This window comes from Corvus hawaiiensis, chromosome 5 (assembly GCF_020740725.1).
Source record: "Corvus hawaiiensis isolate bCorHaw1 chromosome 5, bCorHaw1.pri.cur, whole genome shotgun sequence".
Taxonomy (NCBI): domain Eukaryota; kingdom Metazoa; phylum Chordata; class Aves; order Passeriformes; family Corvidae; genus Corvus; species Corvus hawaiiensis.
Window position 1 is genome coordinate 50,356,734 of NC_063217.1, and position 27,718 is coordinate 50,384,451.

General features: G+C 37.0%; 1 protein-coding gene across 1 annotated transcript in view; it reads right to left on the bottom strand.

The window, feature by feature from the left end:
• The window catches only part of PDGFC (platelet derived growth factor C), a 124,021-nt gene that overhangs the window by 37,359 nt on the left and 58,944 nt on the right, over positions 1–27,718 (bottom strand). Inside the window, exon 2 of the mRNA XM_048305074.1 lies at positions 14,988–15,183. Within this exon, the coding sequence (XP_048161031.1) occupies positions 14,988–15,183 (196 nt within the window). The remainder of the gene's footprint in view (positions 1–14,987; positions 15,184–27,718) is intronic.

Here is a 27,718-nt window from a genome sequence, read left to right on the forward strand (position 1 = left end):
GTTTTCCTGGTGTTGGCATAGCACACCCACCTGCAAACTCAAAACATCCAAGGTTCTCTGGCAGTTCATGAGACAAACTGTTGCAAAATAGTACTGAGATAGTTTGGACAGTTTGGATGGTTTCAATTTTGGAAACACCGAACATTACTAAAAACTGTCATCATGAAAATATAATTTTGGTATTTTACTAATCAGAATTTTAACCCCATCATTCTAAAGGAAACTTTAGTTCCCTCTTCCACCTCTATTTGAAATAATTTTTATTTCTGCTATTGAAATATTTATATTTCCTATGGAACAAAATTCTTGGTTTCCATCATTTGACATAACTGTGCATTTGTATAGACAAAAGTGTGACATACTGGTGATACCTCACATATTATTCACTTCTTAGCTCACATTTAAATCACATCTGTAAGTACTAATATTGGTCTTTGTAAAATAAACATATTTGCTTATGGAGGGAAGTAAGGCCAAACATTTAGCTTGAAGACATTTTTTTCAAAACTTGGCAGATTAACATTTATCTGAGTGGAAAAAGGAACACTGGAGCATGACAGAGGCACTCAAATCCATGGTATCTAATAGCAGCTTTGTTATTCCCTGCAGGCCAATACACAGCAAAAATATGTGATAGGACAAGAGGAATGCTGGGTTTATGACAAAGGGCAGGGGGAAAATGGGACGACCCCAAGAAGAAAGAAAAGTACAGAGTGGCATGCTGGACTGGAGAAAAAGTATTTCAGGCAAGCAACAAGCCTACAGACATAGCAGTACAGTTGTAAAAAGAAAAGCATACTCCATCATTCTTTCAGCAGGTGGAGAACTTTCTTTTCTATTACCAATACTGGCCCTCTCACTGAGACAAATTTAAGGTTTCCTCAAAGACAAAGGCACAGATGCAAAAGATACATCACGTGAGATGAAAATCGAAATGACACAAAATTTAAGTGATCAGTAATTATGAAACTGCAGGTACTTGTGCACTACTTTTCAGCTTACATAAGAGGAAATTTTACTTCTGGTGTTATTTTTTCTTTACAATGTGACCAGGACAGGCAGTACAATCACCTACAGCCCAAGTCTACAAGCTTCAAAGAGCTGTTTAATTAATTCCATTGCCTTTTAAATGAATTAATTTACACCACACTGTTTTGTATTTGTTGCCAGACAGAAACATCTATATGAATGTCAGACTGGGAAAGTCAGCCCAGTCCCCATTCAGCCCAGCCGATACAAGGTTCCTGAAACTGCAAACCACTAGCGGTGCACACCAATAAAAGTTACCTATTAATAACGTCACTTGCCACATGGGCAGCAGATAAAAGAACTCAGAAAGAAGATTTGCTAGAGGTACAGAAGGGACATGGCACCTTGACTGAAATGGTGGCTCTGTGACAGCACCAGCAAATACTCCATACGGGGTAAAAGTTCAATAAAAATGATTCTGCTCAACATCATCAGAAATATTTAACTGGGGCTACTTTGAGAGATAGTAAAGTCAGGATACTGGAAGAAAACATTTTTTAAAAACTAGACAATATAAAATTTTAACTATTTAAAATATTCCCTCTGGATTTCGTCTTTCCAATATGAATTTCTCAACAAAGTTACCCAGAGTCATTCAAGTGCAGTTCCTGAGGCTCACAACATGGGTAATTTACCCCTAGGACTCAACCTCTTTAGCAGGATTTGGAGTGCCTTCCCCTGTAAGAGGAAACTCCTCTGGATATCATTACAGATTATCCAACAATTGAGAAAAGAGTTACGTTCTATGATTTCTGTAATGAAATCATCATGCTTGATGTTTTAACATATAAACAGAGAAAAGATGATGGAACAGCAGTGATTTGATAAATAAATAAATAAATAAATAAATAAATTCCCATAGTAGTTTCTGTATTTGCTGATTTTATGCACACTATGTCATAACAGTCACTGGAAAGAAACAGCAAACCCAGATATAATCTAAATAAATAACTGATGAGGTCAGTTTTTGTACTCAGAAAATTATGTTTAATTATATACAAACATCACTTCTAGCAGTAGACATCACTTCCAGCCAACAAATGAGCTTAAAACCCCCAAGTATCCTGCCGTGTCTACATTTTCCATGAAATAAAGATACTCAAGGTATAAACAGAGAACATTTCTAACTGCCATTCCCCAAATATGGATTGTGGTTTCTGTGCCAACCTACTTTGAATAAATCTATTTTAGAATCTGCACTACTGTATATTAGGAACTGCCTTATGGAAACACAGATTCATTCACAAATGTTACATGGTTGCCATGGTTCTCCCTGTTTAATCTTTTCTCGTACTGATTAGCAACAGCCTGAGGCTTCTACCACAACTGCACAACTCTCTCTGTATTCTTACCTTGTTATTTGGGATACATGGAAAAAAAAAAGTTTAACCCTTGGATTTAAATTCTCTTCCCTTTCATTCACTGTAAGCCATTTTGATCATAAATATACACTTACCACACTACAAGTGGGAAGGAAAAACAAGACAAGAGTTCAAATCCCCAAATTCTACTCTTCAAACTTTCAAACCGACTTCGTGAAAAGGATGCACTGGTGGTTTGATTTGGAGAAATTAACAGCTGCATTACTGCGCTCCAGTCGACCAGAAAATACATTTCCGTTTTCTGTGGATCTGTATCATGTGAAGCTGAGAAATATACATTTTGCAAAGCAGCTTTTGTCCCTTGGTGAATGCATTTTGGCACTGCATGCAAAAATAAAAAACCCAAAGAAATGTGTCTCTTTTCCCCAAAACTCCCATTTGTATAAGAAGTTTACTTCAGTGCCAGTTAATAAACTGTGTATTGCTGAATACGTCTCATTTGCCTGATGACTAGGAAGCTGGCACACAAGCAACTCTAGGACATAAACTCTCATGACTGGTATCTAGGCGTGCTGATAAACACTTATCTATCTCCACCATAAGCACATGAATATCCCATAGCCTCTGAAAGTGACATCTGCCTTGTGGGGACAAAGAGACATTAACTTTTCCACAAGAATGACAAATTGCCAACTAGATACATTGGTAAATATACTTCAGGCTCTGAAACAGAAACAATTCTATGTTGAGACAGCAAGCTTGCAACTATTTAAGCATGTATTAAACTACTGATATGGATTAAGAACATAAACAAGTATTTTCAGGAATGCAGAACCACAGAATTCAGCCTCTTCTACAAACTAATTTATACCTGTACAACTTCTATTGATACAGCATTTCAAACACTTGAATAAGAATCTTATAGAAAGAGACTGTATAATCCTGCAGATCAGAATTTGAGGTAAGGAAAGAAGATGGTTTCCCAAACTCTCCCTTTCAAATGACCGATTGTCAAATTTCTTAGAAGCTACCTCTACTTGTCTTCCTTGTATTACAGAATGACAGTATTCGCAATGCCAGTCAGAATAAGAAATATTTTTAAATTTTTTAAAATATGGACTAAATTTGGTCCAAAAATGGCATGTTATGAGTAGAACACAGATATAAACCAAAAAAGTACATGGCACTACTATTACTATGTATCAAAGAGGAATTTGGGAAAATTGGTGTGCTTGGGAAAAGAATGTACACATACAAATCAACCTGCAAATGATGTCCCAGTCCATGTTCTTACTTTGGCCTTTATCTTAAAATAAAAAAAAATGAAGTTCTGGGAAAATGAAGGCTCCAAAGATTTCTGACACTCACAGTTAATATGATACAATTACCTTTTTCCTATTTAACTACAGATTCTCCTGTAGTTATCTAAAATGCATTAAATAAAAAAGATTTTCCCCCAAATTAGAAGTTACTTGGAAAGGTTATTTTTCAAGGACTAAAAAATGGGTAACATTTACATGAAACCCTTTCTTGTACTGTTTATCTTCAATTGTCTACTTTGTGCTATTCACTGCATATGTGGACCACAGATCTCCTTAGTACTCTGCACAAGTTATGAATGAAATAATAACACACGTAACAAAAAATGGCAATAGGACAAAGTATTCTTATTGTTTTGTGCAGTAGCACTTCTATTACTTGTCCTTGTCTTCTGCCATGCAAACTATTACTGTATTATTATTATCATTATCATTATTATTATTATTATTATTACCACCTTACAATAAAACATCATGTGGAAATGACCACCAAAGTTCAGAGTCCTGCTGCACTGGACACTGCACTCTCCAAAGCGCTTTTACCTTCATACAGATGCAGCTGCTGTCTCTCCTCAGACAGTGAATCCACTCAGTAAGTATCCTGCACTGTACAGTACCACCCATTCCACATTTTGGAGAACTAGATGCCTCACCAACTTTTTCCCAGGACTCCTCCGTAAAGTCGGGTATATTTTATCTTGGGAATTACAGTGCTCATAATAAATCACATGTTCCTACTGTACAGATCAACATTTTGTAGAAAACCAAAACCTCTAATGGACCTTAGAGTTCACATTTACAGCTGAGGCTGTAAAGCACTCTAACCCACTATAAAATTTCTTCCTCTACTCACACTGTTCACAGTGGTCAATGTATCTGCTCCAGCTTCTGTGAACACACAATCACATTTTTACAGAAATACTTATTTTAGTATCCCAAAGAGTAATTTCTTCTTTATGCGTTCCAAGATATTCCAGGATATAAATCCTGGAATGCAGCAGTGGCTCCAGCCAATGATGTGCAAACTATTGGCTAAGCAATTTCCAAACAATATTCAAAAGTATAGTTTTGGGTGAAAAAAACCCATAAGGAGCATAAGGGGCATTTTTAGCAACCCCAAGATTCTTCCAGGGCAGTGCAGGCAGCTTCCCTTCCCCTGAAGCAGCGTCTGATGTTCAAACACTGTTACTACCTGGATAAGTTTCTCATTTTCCCTTCCCTCCCTCCTGCCTACTTCAATGGAGGCTGGAGCTCTATCTATGTTATTTTAATGAAAATACCTTTTTTTTTTTTTTTTTAGCTCAGCAATACAATAGTATGTGGCTTCTTGGCAGCTACACCTGCACCACACAGGATTTACCAATGCACGACAGACCAGTTGTCACGAAGTCTGATATTCTGCATCACGACAGGCTAGTAATTGCTACTCAAACAGAAAGCGAAAAAACTCCATAATGTAACTGAACAGCCTGCATGAGCCAGAAAAAATATGTATTCCCAATCCTAGCAGGAGATCACTTTTCACCTAAGGAGTGTAAGAAGTTTCCTCTCACTTCAGTTTTACTAGTTATAAATTGATGGTCATTAAATTAAGCAAATCTGGTTTTAGTCCAGCCTCAGTATATGAGTCAAAGGCTAGTCTTAATAGAGATATGTCTTAATAATTCGTGCTACAGTGCTGGTCTCCCTCTTCACATGCTACTTTCAGAAAATGATATCGTCTATTAATTTTACCTTATAAAAGCTCTATGACACTCCCACATGACCATCTAATATTTTTATAATAATGCATCTTTCTTACTGTAGTTTCTGATGCACATGCATCTTCTCAGATGTCCCGATGATCAGCTGAGAACAGATTAATGTAAATTGCATTATATTTTACTTCTATTTATCCTAATGGAGCAGCATCAAGTGCAAGACTGGATTGTTACTAACTTGTCTGACTGACAATACTTACTGGCAATGCTGTCTAACTACAATTGCATGTGAGAAACATACTTTGATAAAACGTTGACGACACACTTAAAGAAGCATCCACAGCTTTTAGTGAGAGGGAAAGAAGAAAGGAAGAGGACAAGTGGAGAACTATCAAAAAGAAAATCTGTGTAACAGGCGAAGAAACACACTGTCCATCCAGGAACAGGACAGTTGGAACATCTGCTATTCCTGTTTATACACCTGATGGTGAGCCTAACATCGTAATGGTACTTACACTTTCAGTAATTAGAAAACACCAGGAAGGGAGCCTATGCTATATTTGAACTGGCATATTTACTGGCATACTACACGGGGTAAATGTAGATTATCTTGCTGGGCCTGACTCTGCAGCTCACATTTGTCTTGACATCAGGACCTAAATTGAGCCACGCCAGAAACTAGAGGTGGCTACAGGGTCTGTGTCCCTGAGCTCAGGTGGTGATGGCTTACAGGATGTTTTTCTGCTCCTGAAAGTAGAGATTTACTTCTCTATTTTAGTAAGTGGTGGGGTGGGAGCAGGGGAACTCCATCAATAACAATTGTTCCCAGAGCACCCTAGAAAGAAGCAAGAGCCAGCAGTTCCATATTCACATTCAAAGAAAATAACTTTGGTCTCCACCATTAGAAACACTGCCAAGTACGGTAACATAAAACAATTTTAGAAGCAATAAATTAGGATTAGGACAGTTTACAAAAAATATTTTGATAGTGGAGACACAGTTTACTTTATTCAAACAGCTTGCTTGAGATTGAGAGGACCAGAAAGAAATTTTAAGGAGCCTAAAATTTTTTTTTTGTCAATGACAGTAGTCTCTGGTGTGAAAAAGGAGTAAGGGATTATGTCAACTGCCCAGTCATCAGCAATCACTCTCCTACACGTTCATCTGGGCTCTGAAAAGAGGTTTCAAATTACTTCCAAAATAATATCTATTATAGTGCCCTCTGGCAACAGTGGATACTAAAAATGAATGCTGCATTTACTGAAGCTGAGGGAAAAGTGGGTGGGCAAGAATGCAGTCCCTAAGTTTGTGCAGTGTGTCCTTCTGATCATATCACCTGTGCTCTGCTGTCTTCCCATTCTGCTCAGAGAAGCATCTCCTTCACTCTTCCTTTTTATGTTTCATTCTGATTTGCTTAGAGAATGCAGTTTTGCAGCTATCATCCCTTCCGGTACAATAGAAGAGTTTACTCTTCTTGAACCTTAGGAAATGCATGTTACAGAGTAACCTCAGTTATAATCATACTGAGCTTTTATTTTCTGAGTTGCTTTTATCTTCTTTTATTGCCTGCGATATCTGCTTTGTCACACTTATAAATCTCCTATCATGAGAATGGTATAAAGCAACTTTTAATAACCAGTAGAGAACCCAAAAGAAAGGATATACTTCTGGATACAGTACACACCTCTGCCACAGCGTGAACAGTGGACAGCAGCTCAACCAATAGGATGGGACCAGCTGAAAGATGAGTTAATGTTTGAATTATGTGGCGATCAAAGAATAATGTTTTTTTTCTGGAATCATGCAATATCCAAAAGAAAAATATTTCTAAAAAAACCCAAATAATCAAACCACCAAAACCCAACAAGAAAACAAAAAAAATTCCACTGCAGTTTTTTCAAAAGAAGAAACATATCCAGAAATTTCTTTTAATGAAAAAGACCCACTCACTTTTTCTTCAGAACACTAAGAAAGCAGGAAGCGTAAATCTATTGGATTCTGCCTTAGAATTCCATTCATTAAATTGAAATAATATTGTTACATTTCAACTCACATTAGAGAAATAACCTTTGTAGTATAAAACTTTTTTCTTTATATATAAAAGAAAAATTTTTAGATAATCAGAGGACACTAGGCCTAAGTCAATATAACTTCTTACGAATTTTGATCCCCATTCCCCACTCTCATCCTCCATTTATATCCATTTAACATTCAAACCTCTGTTGTACTGGCACTAGTTTTTAGTTGTCTTGCAAATGGATCGAACAATTAAAAATCAAAACCATAAAAAGCCACTCCACAAGCATCAGAAGAAATTACTCCATCAGCCTGTATTAACACAAGTTTTATGCTATTTTCTACACACTGTTCCTAAAATGCCACCTTTCTCCCACTGATAAAATATCAATGCTGCTACAAAGGACTTCAGATAAAATTAGGTACTTCATATTAATTCTCTGCCATCAGTATTTCAATTAAACCAAGGCACTTGAATGCTAGAACTCATCCCAACCATTTAAATTATATATCCCCCTTTCAGACTTTGAATAGAAATGATTAACAAGTAATTTATGTGTTGGGAAAAAATTAAATATTTTGTATTGAGGAATGAGAGTTTATATGCTTTTTATAACCCTGTATATTAATGAATCATTCCTTTCCAAATGGATCTGAGTCACAGAACAGAGCTATAATAAATTTTAACTCAGTTATGGTTTCATTTTTTGCAGAAGTTACAGACAATTATGAGACACCTCAGTATTGCTGATGTGTAGAGTCACCTAAACAGAGCCCTGCCCACCCAGGTATTGGATCTCACAGAATATTCTGAGTTGGAAGGGACCCACAAAGATCATTGAGTCCAACTCCTGGCCCTGCACAGGACACCCCAAGAGTCACACCATGTTCCTGAGAGCACTGTCCAAATGCTTCTTGAGCTCTGTCAGGCTTTGTGCCATGACCACTTCTCTGGGGAGCTGTTCCAGTGCCCAACGACCCTTGGGGTGAAGAACCTTTTCCTGATATCCGACCTAAACCTCTCCTGACACAACTTCAGGCCATTTCCTCAGTCCTGTCACTGTAAGAGAAGAGATCAGTGTCTGCCCCTCCTCTTCTCACGATGAAGTTGTAGACTGCAATGAGGTCTCCCCTCAGTTTCCTCCTCTCCAGGCTGAACAGACCAAGTGACCTCAGCTGCTCCCTATATGGTTTCCCCTCCAGAGCCTTGACCATCCTTGTGTCTCTCCTTTGGACACTCACTAACAGCTTAATGGTTTTTTTATATTGTGGCACCCAGACCTGCCCCCAGCACTCGAGGTGAGGCTGCCCCAGAGCAGAGGAGAGCAGAGTGGGACAATCCCCTCCCCTGCCCGGCTGGCGATGCTGTGCCTGATGCCCCCCAGGGCACGCTTGGCCCTCCTGGCTGCCAGGGCACTGCTGGCTCATGTTCAGCTTGCCATGGACCAGGACCCCCAGGGCCCTTTCTGCAGCGCTGCTCTCCAGCCTCTCATTCCCCAGTCTGTATGTACATCCAGGGTTGCCCCATCTCAGATGCAGAATCCAGCCCTTGCTCTTGTTGAACATCATATCAATATGGTACATATTCATATCAATATGAACATCATATCATGTTGGTGATTATCTCATAAAAAAACGGGTGGTTAAAACTGAACACGCTGATATTCCAAGGCAACAGCTGTAAGAAAAGAATTTTAAGTATTAGTCCTCACTGTAACTTTCATCTCTGCTTTTAAGCCTCTGCAGGTTTTGGTACTCAATATTTTGGGAGTTTTCCAGTTTGAAGCCTTAAAACTTTTGGGGACTCTTTTCTGAATTCTCAAATAAAGGTGGCAGCAGCAACCCCTTCCTCTTCAGAAGTATGTGGAGAAGCAGTAAAAATCCCAGCAGCCCAGCTACTTAGCAACATGAGTCACAGTGAACATTGTCTGCACCAATTCCACTTTAAATACAGAGTTCACTTAAAGGTCTTTATCCAGTTATTCAAAGCCAACTTGAACTTTGTACTTACTCAGGAGATAACTTCACCCTCTGTAACCACAGCCAATGAGAAGCATTTAACACTGTCTGATAGTAAAGACAGCCCATCAGTTGTGTCCAGAAAAAAAGTTTCTTGGGAACTAGACATTGATAAAGAATTGTTGCCCTCAAAAGCCCCAGAATTAATACTTTATATGAAGGGGTGTATTTCTTTCACAAATCTATGCTTGATATTAGTGTGGTCTTCACATATGTACCAACATTGACTCTATAATGCACCCAAGGTAAAACAGGAAAAATAAACTTTTTTTTCTTCCCTAGGGTGGAGGGTGTGGAATGGAATTTCTTCTGTCTAGAAGAAAATGATGCTGACATTATCCTTTCATGCATGCACTCTCTTGATGTTGCAAGGTGCTTCCATAAGAAGGAGCAAAACAGAAGCAAAATTTCTGTTCTTTTTTACTGAGGCATTAGAGTCACAGTTATGCATCCATATTTCACTCCACTTACTAGATGTTCAGATTTGTAATAATAACAAGAAAGGAAGCTCCACATGGTGCAAGTAACTCATTGTGTCTTATATTACACAGAAAGGTCTCTTTGGAAAAGTTACACAACAAAATGTTTAGTCTTTTTATTGTGTTTACTATAAATTATCACTGTCTAGAACCCATTTGAAACAAATTATGAAAAAGCAAAAAAGACTGCTAAGTAAATATTTTCCTTCTTCATAGCCACAGACGAAAGACAGTATGTTTCCTCTTTAATACACTTTTTCCATTGTTATCAGACTAAGCTAAATCTTCTAATTTTTTAATTCTTATCAACAATTTCCTTACAGCACGTTCATTAGGAACACGTATGACTGTTTGAAGCAGTCTGGATTACAGCTTCTACCACCGAATCTCAATGTTCCATGAATGGAGGGCAATAGCTCAGTCACAACATATCTGAAGTGAAGGCAAGTAGCCTAAGGAAACACAGGGAGGGGAGGTAGTGAATGAATTTAATACACGTGGCACTGCATAATAAAGGATCATCCTAAGAATCCTCAGAGGAAGAACATTCCCAGGATTAAAAATTAAGTATTGAATTTGAAATAAAGAGGAAAAACAAGTTGCACAGATTTTAGCCTAATTTAATACTGACAGCTGCCTTCAGCTTAACTAATTTTCTGCAGATAAAAGTTCTACATATTACAAATATCAAGTAGACAAGCTTTTAAATTTCTTTCAAGACATTATAGATTAATGCTTTATTTATACATGTAAATGAACAGATTCACATCTGCACCTGCTAAAAACCTCCCTCCCCCCAAAAAAAACAAACAAACAAATTATAAATAATAATTTAAATTATTAGAGGACCAATGAGAGTTGGAAATCCATGTAACCATCCTAATATGAAGATGTTGGTAAAATGGTATTTGTTATTCTACTATCAGTTAGTTCCACAGCCTTTTACTCATGTATTTTATCCTTATCACCTTATCTACAGTAATTGCACTTTGGATTTGTGACACATTTCTGTGTTTTATTATGTATAATAAAAGTCAGACCGTAATCATCTGATGATTAGAAAGAACAGCTGCAACCACTACTAAGATGAACAGCTAGAGCCACTCTATGCACAGGGAGAGAGCAAGTTTGACACATGCTACCAACAGAAGAAAGATTCTTTTCTTTTCCTTTCCTATTGCAGCCTTCCATTGTAATGCTCCAATGTACAACCAACTCACATCATCAGACTTGTCTTTAAGGGCAACTGTAGCATCCGTGTTCTTCCTGGAAGAAAGCTAAATGTGTGTCTTCCTGTCACAGAGGAGTTCATCATAAAGCTGTTATCACTTCATGTTCTTATCAACAGAAAGCAACAAATTCAAACAACAAGCAACAGCTGAGCAAAAATCAGTTTTTGGTCAAGAAGAGTTATGGCAGCTCCCTGGCAATAGGAGCTGTCTGGCACAGAAGTCTAATGGTTTTATAATTAAAACAGGATTTAGGGGCTAGCATCATGAAAATAATGACCTGTCATATCAGCTACCATATCAACAGCAGAAAAACTCCATTTTTATTTCATCAGAAAGGGCAGGCATACACAATCCAAATCCTCAATGCCTCTGTTTGCTAGAAATTCACTGCCACTTCTAGCATGTAAACAGTGCTGCACAAAGCGCCCAGGAGCTACATAATTCTCCTTTTTGTTTGGTTGGTTTGCGGGGGGATTTTTTTTGTTGCAACATTTTTCTTTTTCAAGTCACAACTGAAATCAAACAAAGCGTATGAAACCGAAACTACTGCAATATTGCAGAGATTTATATATCCCTACTGCCAACCAAATAACCTAAATCTCTTCTAGAAATGTGCATGGATCTATTTGTCAAATAAAGTCGAGTTTGTGTTCATTTTGGAAAGGACATAGTGGGATTCTTAAAATTTGTCCATAGGAAGGATCAAGCGCAAATGAAGTTGAACTATTGTTAAAAAAAAAAAAAAAAAATTACTGTCTTTAAAGGAATGCAAACATGATCTGCATGAATTTCAAGTACATCACCATTGTAAAACAAAGATTAAAATCACCTGGTGAAATACAGGCAAAATACCAGAATTTTATTCTGAAAAACCTATAATTTAAACTGACCCAGCAATCATGCTTCAGACTGTTGCGAATTAGCACAACACGCACGTTAATGCTATTACAGGTGAGGCTGAGTCAGGAGGGCCGGCCTTAAACACAGAATTTGTTGTGATGCAAATTTGCTATATTAGTAAATACTGTAAGTTGAACGGCAAGTCAGAATAAAAGAAAGCCATGCAGGATCACTTTGATTTGCATTTGGGAAAATATTTGAAGTAGAGGCTAGACTGGTACCTGCAATATATCTGTAAAATGTGATATTTGCTCCAGATGAAAATACTTCACTGAACAGCTTGAAATTTCAGGGCCGACTTTGAAGATACCCGAATGTGGAGGTCAGCGAGATACAGGAAAAAACTTGCCATAGCTTCAGGATACATCCATGACATTTTTTAGTCACCACTACCATTGTACAACTGGGTATGTTCGAGTTTTATTTTACTCCAAAGTATGAGCAATATTTGAATTACTACAAGATTTAAAAATGGCTAATTATCTTAAGCTGATGTACTCCAGCATATTCTCTCATTGGCCCTATGAGCTGACACTGCGGGGCACCACAGTCTACAGTGATGATGGAGAAAGCTCTGGCATTACCCAGAATGAGCGGCTTAAGAAACAGGTGGAGGAACTGAAAACTCTGACAATGACCATGGAAGATAACCTGTGAGGTTGTCTCATACACTACAGAAGGGAGACAATGATTTCCTGATACTGTGCACTGTTGCATAGAAAGTCTAACGTTCCCTGGATGCAGTTTTTACCTAGTTTCAGTCATATGTCAGAACTAAAGGTATAGAATTATAATAGATTAAACTTCATGTGATAGTTCATTCTCTCTTTTGTCATATAAACTTGCTTTTGGAGAAACTGTTGAACAGTCTACAGCAACAATACTGATTTGTGTGTTTCAAGATGGCAGAAACACAGTGAAGTAATAAATACTGTCGGATCTAGTCAATAAAAAACCCCTTAATTTTTCTACAGAGAGTATTGGAAGAAGTATACATAATTTTATTAGTAACTCTAGGAGGTAAGAAATGCAAGACATAACTCATAAAGAGATATTACTCTGGTAACTGGTAACCTACTTGACCTGTGTAGAATTATTTTACATATTTAATCTCTCTATGTTTTACTTATCTCCTCAACTTGTTATTTATTTATACTCCCTTCACATCAAACAAGGTGCAATTTCTCTTCCTTCGCTGAACTTCTTACTGAGATTAAAGTTCAGAGGAATCCTAGCTATGCTTTTTATTTTGGTTAAAATCAAAAATATAAATCTTTTTCAGAGAGAACTATAACTCTCTTTTTATTCTTCCCAGCTGAAAAGCCCAGTATTTTCTTGGTAGGACACATATCAGGAATTGCATTCATACAACTTCCTGGTATCCCTGCACAAATACGAGCACGATAAGATTACAACTGAGTGAAGATTGAGTGATTTATTACTATTTTTTGTCAATACTTTTGTATTTTGCACATTGTTTACTTAAAATAAATGTACTCCAATTAAAATAAAATTCTAGTTATAATATTATAAAATATTTTAACTTATCTTACTTCTCTTTTTGCAAGTGGACGCATGAGTCACCCTACCTGGATTTTCTGTCACTTGCCACATCACTCTGCCATATGCACAGAAAAGAAAAAGGAAGCTAAGTTTTCACTTAAAGAATTATTGCACAAAGGGAGTACACCCATTCAAGCAAACATATATTTATAGTAGTTAGTCTAATACTGACATGGCCTTGGTAATTACTCCCTTTAGAATTATGAAAGGAAGATGTTTATCCATCTGTTATAAACACCTTCTCCCAAATTAAGGACAAGTGTAAAAATAACCTCTAAAAGTTCAAATTTGTCATAAAAAGTTGATACAAGATGTAAAACCAATGGAATATCAGTTAATTAGAAAAACTGAAAGCAAGAATCAAGTCAAATGTGTATATGAGGTACAAAAAAATAAAGCTCAAACCAGAAAAACAAACAAAAAATTACTTTGAAACAAAAATCTTGTGTGAAGTACCTCTCTGCGAAAGCATTAGAGGAGAATATGCCATTTAAATGACATATTTTATCTGCTACTTAATTTACCAAAGAGTCCAGACAATGTACCACTATTCACACATCAGGATTTTTTATGATGTGTTGCTGCGATGACAGACAGATACAGGATACAAGAGCTTAGGATCTCTCCTCTTTCACCCTCCCACAGGAAATATACATGTCAGTCCTACTGCGTCACAAAACACCCAAAACATTATCAACCACATGGCTTGGTTCAGAACTACATTCATGCTGATGCCTCTCATGTCACGATTGTTTCTGTCCCAAATTACAAAGCCTTCAGCAGAGAATCAGGGAAGAAAACAGAGATTCCACCAGTCCTACAGAAACCTTTGCCAGTGACTGAGCAAGCAGATACTTACTTAAGTCAGGGAAAAACCAGTACCAATAAAGAATGTCAATTAGCACAGTACTTTAAGTGCTGTTTTTCATAGACAACTTGACAATTTAAGGCCACTGAAATACTGTAGAGTAGCATGTGGGTTTGTCTTGAACAGGGATGTAGTACCTCATGTCATGACCTGAATTCTGCTTCAGGTAACTTACTCACCAAAATTTTCTCCGTAAAAATTAGACATTCATAATTCTAACATTGTGTCAAGAATATTTTCCCAGATGTCAAAACTTTTACTTGAGAGGGAGATTAAATATACCATATTTTTGTGTTGTAGTATGTCTATGGCCTAGATACTGAATGCAGAAGTAAAAATGGGAGCACCCCAGAGCTTTCAAGCATGAAAACCTCCTCTGGCACTATAAAAAAACCCCATAAACCAACACTTTAAAAGATGCATTTTATAAATAAATTAATGTGCAAGTGTCAATTTTTGCAAAACTCAAGCAATATATTTTTTTTTCATACCCCAACACCTCCTTTCAGAATCTCCTAAGTGAAAGGGAAAGTAACTTACTTGCAAATGTCATCTTCTGGGTCCTCAAGCCCAAATCTTTCATCAAAAGTAAGCTGTATCCATACGTTTTCATCAAGTGCTACTAATCTCCACACTAGCACAGTGTTGCGTGGGTACGTGTGTGGAAACTTGGGGCTGTGAATACTTCCATTAGTAGTCACAGTTATTATCTTCTCATGGTGAGGATCCTGCACACCTACAGCAAGGACAGAAAACAGAGGTATCAATACTCATTCCTTCTGCTTTTCCTGAAGTGTTTGTATAAGTATGCACAGATAGAGACACTTTTGTTTTGTTTTCTTCATCTTGCAAGAATTTCTCCTTGAAAAATCCATACAGTAACAACACAAGAGTCGCATGTTACTTTGCTCGCAAAAAGTTATTCAAACCCAACTTTCAACTGCTCTTTAGAAAGCAGAACTGAAGTTCAAGTGGAAATAAGAGAAATGTGACTGCAAAGTCCCGACTACAAGACTGGACTTCTCAAGTCCACCAGCCCAAGGGCTACATCATGCAGCCTGCTGACAGCTTCAGTTCTTTATTACTGGAGATTGCAGAGATCTCACAAGGCTACAGGGAGAGGTCTGCTCAGATCTACAACAAAAGGGATGATTCGAATTTGTCTTTTGCTAGTGGAGACTGTTTGATATTTATTTGGTCCAGTTTGATGACTGCCCCCTTCCTGAGGACTGTATCAGAGCAAAGTTGTCCCTACAGAGGACTGAAAGTGGGACATGCTTGAGGAAATTTGGGCAAGTCACCAAGCATAAGAAATAGGCCATTTACAGACAAGCCTCAATCAAGGGCACTCCTCAAAATTGTTCAAAACATTGTTAGATTAAATACATGTAAAATTAAATGAATGTTTCACAACATGTCAGGAAATTAAGTCAAAAGAAATAAGGCAACTATGTTTGATTTTTAAAGCCCACAGTAACAATGAAACTACTGAAAAAACCTCTACAGGTTATGGATTTGTAACTGTGAGGAGTTAACCAAAAGAAAAGGACTCTGGTGAGCAGCAGCCATGCCTTTCAGAGTCCCAAGAATTATCTTCACAGTAACTCAAGAAACCTCATTCTCTAAAGCATCCAATATTCACAAGAATGCATATTCAGCTGCTGGGATCAGCTCATATTGGGTATTTGGCAGTAAAAAAAAAAAAAAGGTATTGACCTAATCTTAATACATTTTAACATTGTGACATATGACAATGAGATTGCTAAACAATGAAAATTTATTTCCATAAGCATATCAAATGAAAACCATCTCTTTTTTGCTATAGCACATGACTTTCATCATTTTCATCTTTTTCTAAAACCTGTATATGGTCAGATTGATATTTCACTCAGTAAATTATAGGAATTCTCAATGGAACCTATTAATAACTTTTGTAACAAAATAAGGTTGTACTTTTGTACTGGAGAGTTAACTTTACTTTCTTTCCAGCTATTCATTGTTTTTTTTCCAGTTATATGTTTTACCTTATTTTTCTGACTTTTTTTTTTTATAACCAGCATTATGATAAACATTCATTTGAAGTTATAAAAGACATACATACTTCAGTCTACTATGAAAATACATAGTGCAATTCTGCCTTATTATAGCCACATATAAATCTGGATAGCTAAATGAATGCAGTGCAAGAAAAGAAGGCCACAGAGACTGCGTTGCTATTTTAAAAGAATTAATCTATACTTAAATATAATTTAAAGTCTGACAAACTTTTGCTTTCTATTCTTCTGGACTTGTGCCTTCTACTTGTGGTATGAAAATGGTAAATTTTCTTTTGAGTAGAATGTCTTCCTATAAAAAACTAATGGAGTGTGGTCCTGCCAGTACCCACACACACTTGCAAAGGACTGACTGCAGTAAGAGAGGACAGCACGCAGTAATAATAAAAATAGGCACAAAACCAGAATTCCTAATTTAGATACTTCATTGGGTTTTTGTTAGCTGAGTCACAAACATTTTTCTATAATGTACAGTCTGTCAGCTGAGAGCTGCATGCTAAACACAGGAGCTAACAATAATAAAAATTACTTTCCCAGAGATTAGTGCACCAGAGTGCTATTTCCAAAGTATTCAAAGGACCACCATTTCAGATAAACATGTCAAAGTGTGGTATCTGATGACACTACGCTTAGTGGTACATTTTGTCTTTAAAAGCACAAACAGGATTACAAACCATGATATATTTCCCAACATATTAAAAGGTGTTTTCTTTTGCATCATCAGGGCACTGATAACAGCAGCACTGCAAGTAAGGACTGTAAATAGTCTAGGCATACCAAATGAGAAGTCAATAAAAAGGGGAAAAGGAATGAAGAGATATCTACTAATTTAGTGAACTGCATCTCCAGTACCTTCAAGCTCCTCCATTTGCAATGGAAAAATATCTATTTACTTTACACACAACAGCGTTACATGAACATATCCAATTCCCACACACACCACTTGCTCCATTTCAAATATTTGCTTTTGCACAGTGGAATTTCTTCTCTTACAAAAGAATTACTTTGTATGACTACAAAGGCAAGTAATTGCTGTCACTGGAGAATGAAGGTTGTTATTTCTCTTTAGATAAGCTGCAATATCCTTTTTTTATCTGGTCTACATAAATTGTACCAGTGTACCTCAAAAACGCTAGCCTTTTTCTACTGAGTTCATGGATGGTCTGAAAATTTCTTTGAGTAGACTGCATGAAAAGCACAGCTACCTGTGCATGGCTAAGAGGAAACTATAGTTTCTGTTCTTTGTGGAACGACTTTGCAATTCCTGGCTTTATTTTAGGTATAAGTCAGTCCAAGTTACACTAAAAAGGCAGTAACAAGCTCACTCAGATTTACAGCAGTCAGCTGTAGAACTCCAAAGCTATATTTGTAGCTGCTGTGGTCTGCCTGCCTTTCTAAGAACAACCATCCACCCCACCCTCACCCTGATCTCCCTCCACTGTCAAAAAAATAAAAAAGAGGAAAAAATAGAAAAAAAATTACTGTACAAACACCATTATATAAATCTGAAGCATCAGTTTAGGTGAGGATTGAGGTAGACAAGGCACCATCTCAGCCAGGAGACAACAATACCACACTGGGAAAATGGGGAGGGCCAAAACAACATATTTGCATCTTCAGTAAAAAGCTTCAGCAGACGATGAGCAACTAAGATCATCTTCAGGAGAAAGTCCTGGAAATGAGTCAAACTAGACAGGAAAAATCCCTGAGTTGACCCAGAGATATGACACGGTTACACTTATTAGGAAAGGACAGCACACACTTAACATAGCCTGAAGTTGAAGAATGAGTCACCACAGTCGTCTTTGATGTGGTACAAGATGCTATCACCAGATTTATATATCTATCAATGCAGAAAGTCTGCCCCTGAAAATTACAAGATTCCAGGCATTCTGAAAGCACGGCAGTGCCTAACCCTTCCACCAATGTAGTTATGCAGATGAAAAACCAGAGTATCACCAAACAGATCAGCAGATGCCACTGTAAACTGAAATTAAACCCACCCACTAGACAAGCTCATTCCTGTCTACTTCAAAGTAAGTCTCTTCCCCCATGGGCACAACACATTTCACAAAGATCAGCGCTGACACTTTTTAAATATAGCAAATACCTCCTTCTTTGTACATTGTAATCTCTACATTTTAGCAAGGGTCATGGTTAAAACTCAGACAAATTGCATGCAGTTCAGGAGAAGAGGAACTCTAGAAGAAGAGTGGAGCACCATGGGTGGAATAATGACCTCAGCACTGATTCACTTAAAAGGTAACAGAGTACTGGTAAAATTAATTTTTAAATCCTTTTGCTACAACTACACTTATTTCACAACAGGACAACAGTACTGCTAATCACACAGTCTTAATATATATTATTTGGTTGATTTAATCTGATAGACCTAAATTATGAAAGAAACCTTTTAGGCCTTCAGAAAGAACATTAGCTCATGCATGGCTATCACTGCTTAAAAACAATAAAGCCAAATTCAAACATAAAAAAAGTCTTAACTCCAAATATTTACCAATAAACATTAGAAATTTTTCAGGTATACAGCAATGTTGCAGTTTGTGAATTTTCTGTTTTAAAACTGAGAAACAAAAGTTGCCAGTAACTCATTGGTCATTACCATAGAACTTCAGAGGGAAGAAGGGTTTTTGAATTAATTGAAAGGATTTCCGGACAGCAATCCCGTGTAATTTTTACAACACACCCATCTGTACAAAAACTGAGACTTTGTAGAAGGAATTCTTTGAAATGTAACATAACATGCTATTTCTTCTTCTTTCACCAGACTTTCAAGAAGCAGTACACCTGCTTTGAAAAGTAGTAACTCAAGGTATACAGGACCTTCTGGCCTGTCTCTGATTCAGTTGCCTCCAGGCACTTCTTAGCTATTATCTGAATACAACAGCCAAAAGAAATTTAACTCTTTTGCCAGGCACAAAAGAAAAACTGGGAAATCATCTGTTATTGGCAGAAAATTGAAGACAAATACCTCTGTTCTATATTGTTTGCATATAAAATGGCTATCAGAGCAAAGTCACTCAAAGTCATACAAATGCTGCTGTGCAGAGACCTCTGAGACCTCCGAGACCTCCAGTTCCAGCTCCTGCTTAGGTTACAGTTCCCACTCACACCAGAGCAGCACATTCATTGGAGGGTTGGCATTTTCTAGACAATGCTCAAAGCCCCTCACAGATGGAAACTCCACAGCACCTTGGGATAACTTGTTCCATTGCTGCACTACCTCTCTAGGTTAGATGTTTTTCCTAATGTCCAATTTGATCCTCTCAAGCAGCAATTTTTAGCCAGGATTTTTCTGTTGGTTTTGAGGAGGTTTTTGTGTGGGTTTTTCTGGTTTTTCTGGGGGATGGGGGGTGGGGTTTGGTTTGTGTTGGGTTTGTTCTTTGGCTTTTTTGATGGGCTTTTTTTCAGGATTTGTTCTGGTGTTACACTCTGTACCTTCTCCCAGGAAGAGTTTAACTTGTCCACCCCTTGCAACTGCTCTTCAGGCAATTGGGGGCCTGCTATGCCTGCATCACAGCCTTCTCTTCCTCCGACAAAACAAGCCCAGACTCCTCACTGTCCACTCACCACCTGCCACCAACTAGCTGAGCCTTCAAGCCTGGCCATCCAGCCAGTTTTCAACCTATCCAAGCAAGCACTCTATTCTTCCAAACATTGTGCCTCAAGCAGCACAAGAAATGTTTTTGAAGCACACATTGTTTGCTTTCATCATCAACTTTTCCAGTACTAAGAAAAAGAAAACTTAATACCGACTTGCTGTATCTCATAAGAGAGCTTCCCTAAGCAGTACAGTCTGTGGCTTTTCTGGGATACACTTCTTGAGACAGATCTTCCGTGGATTTCTCCATTTTCACTTGCTTCTATGATACAGCTACCTATTTTAAGTCTTGACATGATTCTTCAGGTATTAGTAAGAAATTAGAGATGAGCACTACCCATAGTACACACACACACAATATACATGTGATCTGTCAACTATCACAGCATCATAAATGCAACCTCTAACTAGAAAGATAACAATTTGCACATTTACTAAAATTGGAAAATGTAACAAGTACAATTTATAAAGTATTGCATGGATATAAAGTAACAAACTAGAAATGTGTAAGAGAAAGATTACATTTTGTTTACATTACTCCTCCCTCTGACACGTACTTAACTCATACACTCGGAAAGGCATGTGAAAAAATTCTAGTTCACACAACTCAAGATGACTGTATGGAAGAACTGTATTTTTTTTTTTAAATCCTACAATTTAACCTATTCCTTTTTTCTTCAGTTACTATTTTGAGATCAAATTTGTACTGTTACCTTAGGCACTGAATATCACACACTATTTGACTGCTGGCTAAAGGTCTTTCTGCCTTTCACATTTTGTTAAGAACTGAACACAGATGAAGTGAGCAGAGAAGAAAAAGCTTTCTAATTGATCTTCAGGAACCCTCAGTTTTGGCAGCTGGCCCAAGAGGGAAGGACAAAAGGAAGAAAGCGAGGACAGAGGGGTGGAGGGGGAAAAGACATAAATGGGCAACAGAGCACGGAACTTCAGTAACAGATTTAATAAAGTTTCAAAAGAGTTATGTGACTTAATGTCCTGCAAAAGATAATAATGACTAATCAGAAAGTAACAAACCTTTTTTGATTCAAAATCACATCAAGAAACAGAAATGAATTTCTACTTTTACTTTACAAGCTTATACTATATAACCTTAAAGTATTCTGCCAGCACTTTGCCTAGTACTCTGGCTTCTGCTCAAAGAAGAGAATGGCAATTAAACAGGGGTGGCTTTTTGGTGGTTTTTTTTTGGTCGGTTGGTTGGTAGGTTGGTTGGCTGACTGCTGTTGGTTTTTTTTTTCCTGCACAGTAGATCTTCTTCCATTAAAAGTAACCTCTACTGAGATCTGTTTTCAGACCAAATTCTTTTGGAACGCAGTCTTGGTCCTGAACTTCTCAATATCTTTTAAAACTAGATAAATACTACATTTTAGCCAAGATAAAGAATTCCTTTTGCTAAATGTTAGATGAGGTAACTTTTTGCTGTTATCACATGCTTAAAGATCTAATTATTGTAGAGTGTTTCAATAAGCTTTTATTCCAATGTCCACAGGTAAAGCCTTGGCTACACTGGAACTGATATTAAAGCCCCTGCTGACTTGACTATGAAAGGAATTTCAACTATACTAAATACATAAACCTGCTAGAATTATGGTATAATAGACTGATAATAATATGATCTGCTTTATTCATCCTGAAATAAACAGCATTATTACTACATTGCATATTCATAAGACAAATACATATTCTGGTCATTCAAAAATTAACAAAGAACTCTGCGATACAGCAATTAGCAGTTAAAGTTATTACAGCAACATCCTTCTTTTCTCTTATGGATAAAATAAACACCAAGCTTGTCCTTTTGATATTTATTGCGCATTTTTCCTTGTCTCAGTGGTTTTTTCCTAGAAAAATTATTATTCAGTAAGTAACTATCATATAATATACAGTCTCTAGTCAAGGATTTCTCCCTCTCTCTGCCCTCTAGCTTGAGTGACCAGCGTCATCTCGAACAGAAAAGGCATCACTTAAGTAAAGAAAATTCTGGCCTCTTTCCACAACCAATATTATTAACATATTTATCAAATTAATCCAGGATTATGATTTTGTTTCTGGAGGTGCAAAGATATAAGCAGGAAAAGATATCAAATGTCCATCAGAAAGTGTTTTAGAAGTTTTAAAGGCACTATATTATAGTTAATTCCATTCCCATTTTTCTTCACTTTGAATGATTTACAATTGATTTATATTTGCAGTATGGTCTCTGAATTTCAAAGAAGTACCTGAAGTGTGATGACAAAAACAAAACCATAACAAAATAGAGGGAGAAAGAGTGGAAAGGAGAAAGGAAAATGAAAACATAGTGAAAACCGTCATTCTGAGTAGATCACTCCCCCTACCATTACAAGGATTGGCAGATAGCAAACAGCTGCATGATCAATAGTATCCAGGGCAGACAAAAAATGTAATCAGCCTAAATACCTGGCCTTCACTCATCAGCACGAGCTCTTTGTGACTTCCTCATCTTCCTATAAGACCACTCTTAATATTTTTCTTTTCTGCTATCTTCGAGAGCATCAGTATGCTACGTAACATTTTTTATGTTTTCTGTTTCCTATTTTCTCTTTCCCTGTGGAAGGGGGAAGCGTTTTACATAATCTCCACTCACAAGTCCCTCTATGCAAAATTATTTCAATAGATACTGAAAATTGTTGAAGCTGAAGCAAAGCCTAACTGCATACAGTGATGGATCCATTTTCCTGGTTCATCTTGTAGAAGGCTAGAACATCAGATTCAGTCTTCTTTAATAATGACCAGGTAAAATGGGCAGTCCTGAACGATAACAAAACTCAGGAAGGGAAAAGTTTTTGAAAGCTACTCACCCAGGTTTTAACACACACATGATTAAATGGTGTGGGATAGAAGGAATTGCAAGTCTCCTTGGAAAAGTACAACTTGCTATACGTGAAAAAAAATCTCAGTATGGTCACGCAGGAACATTTAATGCTGAGAGGGACCAGGAAGTAAGCACAACAGTTAACCAGGAAACCAGGAAAAGGTTTGCCCAGCTGGAGATATTTATATCTACTAAGAGATAACAAGGTCATTTATTTACTTTATAAAGAAGAAAAAAAAAAGTATTTTTAATGTCTTACGTGTTTGGGAGGTTTGTGTGAAGAAATATTAGTATTTTCTAATCTGTAATCTTTCCCATTCTGCTACTAAAAATAAGTGTTTCTTTTTTCCTATGGGAACTGATTTAGGAAAGTTTTGAAAAACATAATTCTGAAATGTAAACAAACATCAACAGGAAGTATAACTATAAATAGTATCTACAGCAACAACAGAAACTCAAGTGAATGTAAAAATCATCACATATAAATGTTCAAGCCCAGCACTTCCAATTTGTTTTCAATTTTATTACAACAGTGCTTACAAGCTACATCCAAAATTAGCTTTGTTAGTACTGGAGACCACACACATGCCCACACAGTATCAGTCAGTCTGTCTTGAAAAGCTGTACATACCAGCAGAGATAGGAAGGGACAGAGAAACAGAGCATTACCCTGAGTATTACCCTGATTTTCCAGACTGTGCATGGCACAGAGTGGTTACAAGTGCAAGAAGATAACTTCAACAAAACAGTAAAATGAACCTGGATTTCCTTTCATCTCCATTAAAAGCATTAGTTTCAATGCCATTTATTAAAAGCTACTTGTAGCTCATTTTCTAATACTAGCTATGGCTCTTTATATGCTTTTAAATGCATGTGATTCATGTCCTTTATAGACAAAATTCTTTAAAATCCAAACCGTTTGAAACTTTCACTTCTTAAGTCAGACCTTGCTGAAAAGCAAGGCTTAATTTTATTGTGTCCCTTTTCTTTATGGTGCCTTCAGTTTATATTGTGCAGCACTTGTTAAGAGAAGATACTAGTAAACATTTGGGAAAAAGATTATCCATGGTCCATGTGGAATTCAGTCTGGATAAATAGACTCTATGGATACGGTATGTGTTAAACAGCTCTCTCTCATTTTAGGTATTATTCAGAATGAAAAAAATAACCCCAGCCTGATCATGTTTCAAGAGGTGGAAAGAAGAAAAAAAAAGATAAAACTACTACCCTAATCCTAAAAAATACCAGCCCTGAAATGCTTTAGTTTGCTGTTTGCATTGTTCTGGTATTTGCATAGATTTTATTATTTTAATTCCTCACACAGTGGAGTATGTTGTAAATATAGCAATGCAAACATTTATAAAGGTCATCAGTCCTATTCTAAGTTCTGAAAAGAAAGTGCTACCCAAGACCATTTTGAAAAGCATTACTGCAAACACTTTTAGTCAGAAAATTACAGTGATGAGGTCATGTAAGAGAGGATGTAAAAGAAAACCAGAGATTTAAGAGTTTGTGTGCTACAATTGCAGGCATGAATGCAGCACATGTAGGGCTAGTTCTACCTACAGAACAAGAGTTACTATAAGAATGAAGCCCATGTGCCATTCAGTTCAGAGGGTCCTAAGCAAAACTCTTATTACAGAAGTGACATTGTTACTGGAAACCTCCAAAAGCCAGCTGAAAATTGTCCCAGGCTTACCTCACATGTACACAATATGTACCTCCAGTATATCCTTGTGTTAAAAAGGCAAGAGAAACAAAGAAAATATTACAAATAAATAATTTAGCATCTCCTTACATATTTTCTGAACTGGACTATACCATACTTCCAAATTCAGAGACAAAAAAATTTACATCTTTAATGTCCATTTAAGCAAAGAAATCTTTTAGCTGGTGTTATCCTGTTAAAACAAAGCTTCTGGAATAATATGGTGTCTTTGGCTTACTAAAATTTGATTTCTAGCAGGTGAAGTGATCACGTCCTATCAATACAGATCTGCAGAGACAAATGCAATGCAACTGTTACTGAACTGGAAGACCTTCAGACAGACAGAACTCAGAACAAAATCAAACTTGAAACACTCATTTCTAATATCTTTGAATGGAAGGTTAAATCATGCAACACTAGAAAATACTCTTCCATACCAGTATTTGCATGTCTAGAAGAAATTTAGAAAGGAAACACAAGTCCAGCTACAGCAGACAGTCTGTTGTTCTGCAAGGACAAAATGAGAAAGTTTTGTACAGTATAAAATCACCATATGGAGAAATAATATTTTTTATAACTCTGTTATCATGCATCTCTGATGCTGCTGGCTATTGAACTCACATATACTTGAAAACCAAGGATCTGTTCTTACGGACCGACCACAATGGCAAGCATCTGATATTTAGACAAACTGATGAGAATTTTCTTAGGACAGAGAAATTTTCTAGCTTCAGGGAGAGAACTCTTGCCACTCTCTCTAAATAACTTGCCATTTTCAGGTAATTTCAGGTGGTACAAGCCTAACTGATCATCCAGCCTTTACTCTTCAGGGAAGTCAGATGAACAATAACCTCACATTTGCAAATAATTTATCCTTATTTTCCTGTGACCTTTGTATTTTTCCAAAGACCATAAAGGCATAATAGAGCATCCATAAGAAACCTGTACCCCCTAGGCTAGTGTATTGCACATGGTATTTTATGTAAAAACACTTCCAAAAGACCCTTTTGCTAATCTAGTATAGCAGGTGTCTTCGAGGAGGACTGACAGCAGGGCCCAAGCACCATCAGTCACAATTTATGCCACTGAAAAGATTATATGCAGTGCTGCGGTCCTCAGAAACCTATTGCAATACTGATTTAGGCTTCATTCCCCAAAGCTGCCAATGTTCACCTTATTTCCCAGCTTAATTTATGATTTTATTTGTTCACACATAATTTATAATTTTTTTCATACAATAAGCTCAAGCTTGTATCACTAGATGATTTAATGTTTTTTTCTGCTGTCTTTAATATAAAAATCTTCTCAGAGAGTTATGTTTAATCCAATATCAAAAAGCTCTATATAGGTTCATCTGAAAAAAGCTTCACAGTTATAATATGAAAAGTGACATTTGAAACTCTTAAGTCACTCAGATATCCCGTTTCAGATAAGTTTCCCATTTATCCATTTAACGTTTTTAAAACTATACAAGTTTTAAAACATTGAAACTTTTAAAGCTGTGATCTTCCCAAGGGTCTTGGCAATGCTGTACAGAGCTACATTCCTTTAACATAATTTGGTCAATCAGCACTGCACCAAAAGCTACTGCTCATTTTGAAATCCAGCATGAGAAGTACGCTGCTTTCCACAACAGTCTTGTCCTCAGTGTCACTCAGGATCAGAACTCAGCCAGACCCGTGACTTTACCTTTCTAAAAACTTTAACCTTTGCCAAACCATCCATACCACCCTTCAGTATTCTTCAAATTCTTTGGAAAACACAGACAGGCATAGGGGAGGGTTGGGGGAAATCAATGCCTAAAATGCATTTTGGTTGCAGCGTCCCTGCAGTTCTGGAGAACCTGCAAACAAAAAGGAAAGCAGACCCTTAGCAGTGAAGCTCAAAAACTGCCCAAGCCGATTGGCTTCAGTCTGGATAAAAAGGCTTTGCCTTAAGAGTCAGTGGTAGAACAAACAGTGATGTGTGACGGAAGCCCATCTTTCCACCAATAAATAAGATCTGCTTTCCTGATAATTTATCCTAGGTGAACAGTAAACTAGGTTAGGATACTTGATGAAAACCACTTTCCAGTCTCTTCACTCCCTTTTCGGAAGGGGTTTTGGATGCCAGTTTTGGCTAAATTTGTATTGTCATTTGAACTCCTTGGGGAGAAAGGTAGAACTATTAATTTCACAGGCACAGAACTGCATTTCTTAAGTGCAGTTTGGACAAGTTGAATTCAAAGTTCACATCACATCACATGAGTCTCAAGATAAGAAGGAAATTAAATGCCAGAACTCTGTTTACCAAAAAGAAGTTAAATAGAAAGCATTTTCCCCTAGTTACACTTGGAGTCACAACGGAACCTTTCAAGTGCTAATCCCCATGCAGTAATTGTAAGAGTTATATATATTTTAAAATAGAAGAAAACTACAGTAATTTCAATTAAATGAAATTGTGCCTTATATTAAGGCACTGCCTTTTTCCAGGGCATAGCAGCAAGTTACTGTAGGAAAGGGAACAGCTTTTATATTCACATCTTGATGCACACTTCATTTATAATTTTATGCCTAGGAATTCCAACGCATCCCCAACAGAAAGAATTTATCAACAACTTCAACACTAGTAGGTGAAGCTAGTAATTCAATTGCAAAACAAACAAGGTAGGAGTATGATGCCCTCAAGCTTATGCCTTCATGTAAATGAGAAGGAACAGAACAATTAATACATGCATAATCTAATCCAGCACTGCAATTAATGGGATGGCTGAATCACTTGGTGATAAAAGCTCTGCAATAACTAAACATACATATCTTACACACGATGGCTGAAGAAGAAAGGAAATACTTCTCATATCTAATCAGCTTCCCTCTGCAGAATTTTAGCAATATCAGTGTCTAGAAACTTTGATGGTCCATAATTTTGTTTACTCAGTCCACCATAGCATTGCACGAAAAACAATTCTATACACGTAGAATGCTTAAGATGAATCTGAAGTTTGTTAATTAATTGCTTACTGAAATTTTTAGCCATGTTAATATTTTCTTCTTATTT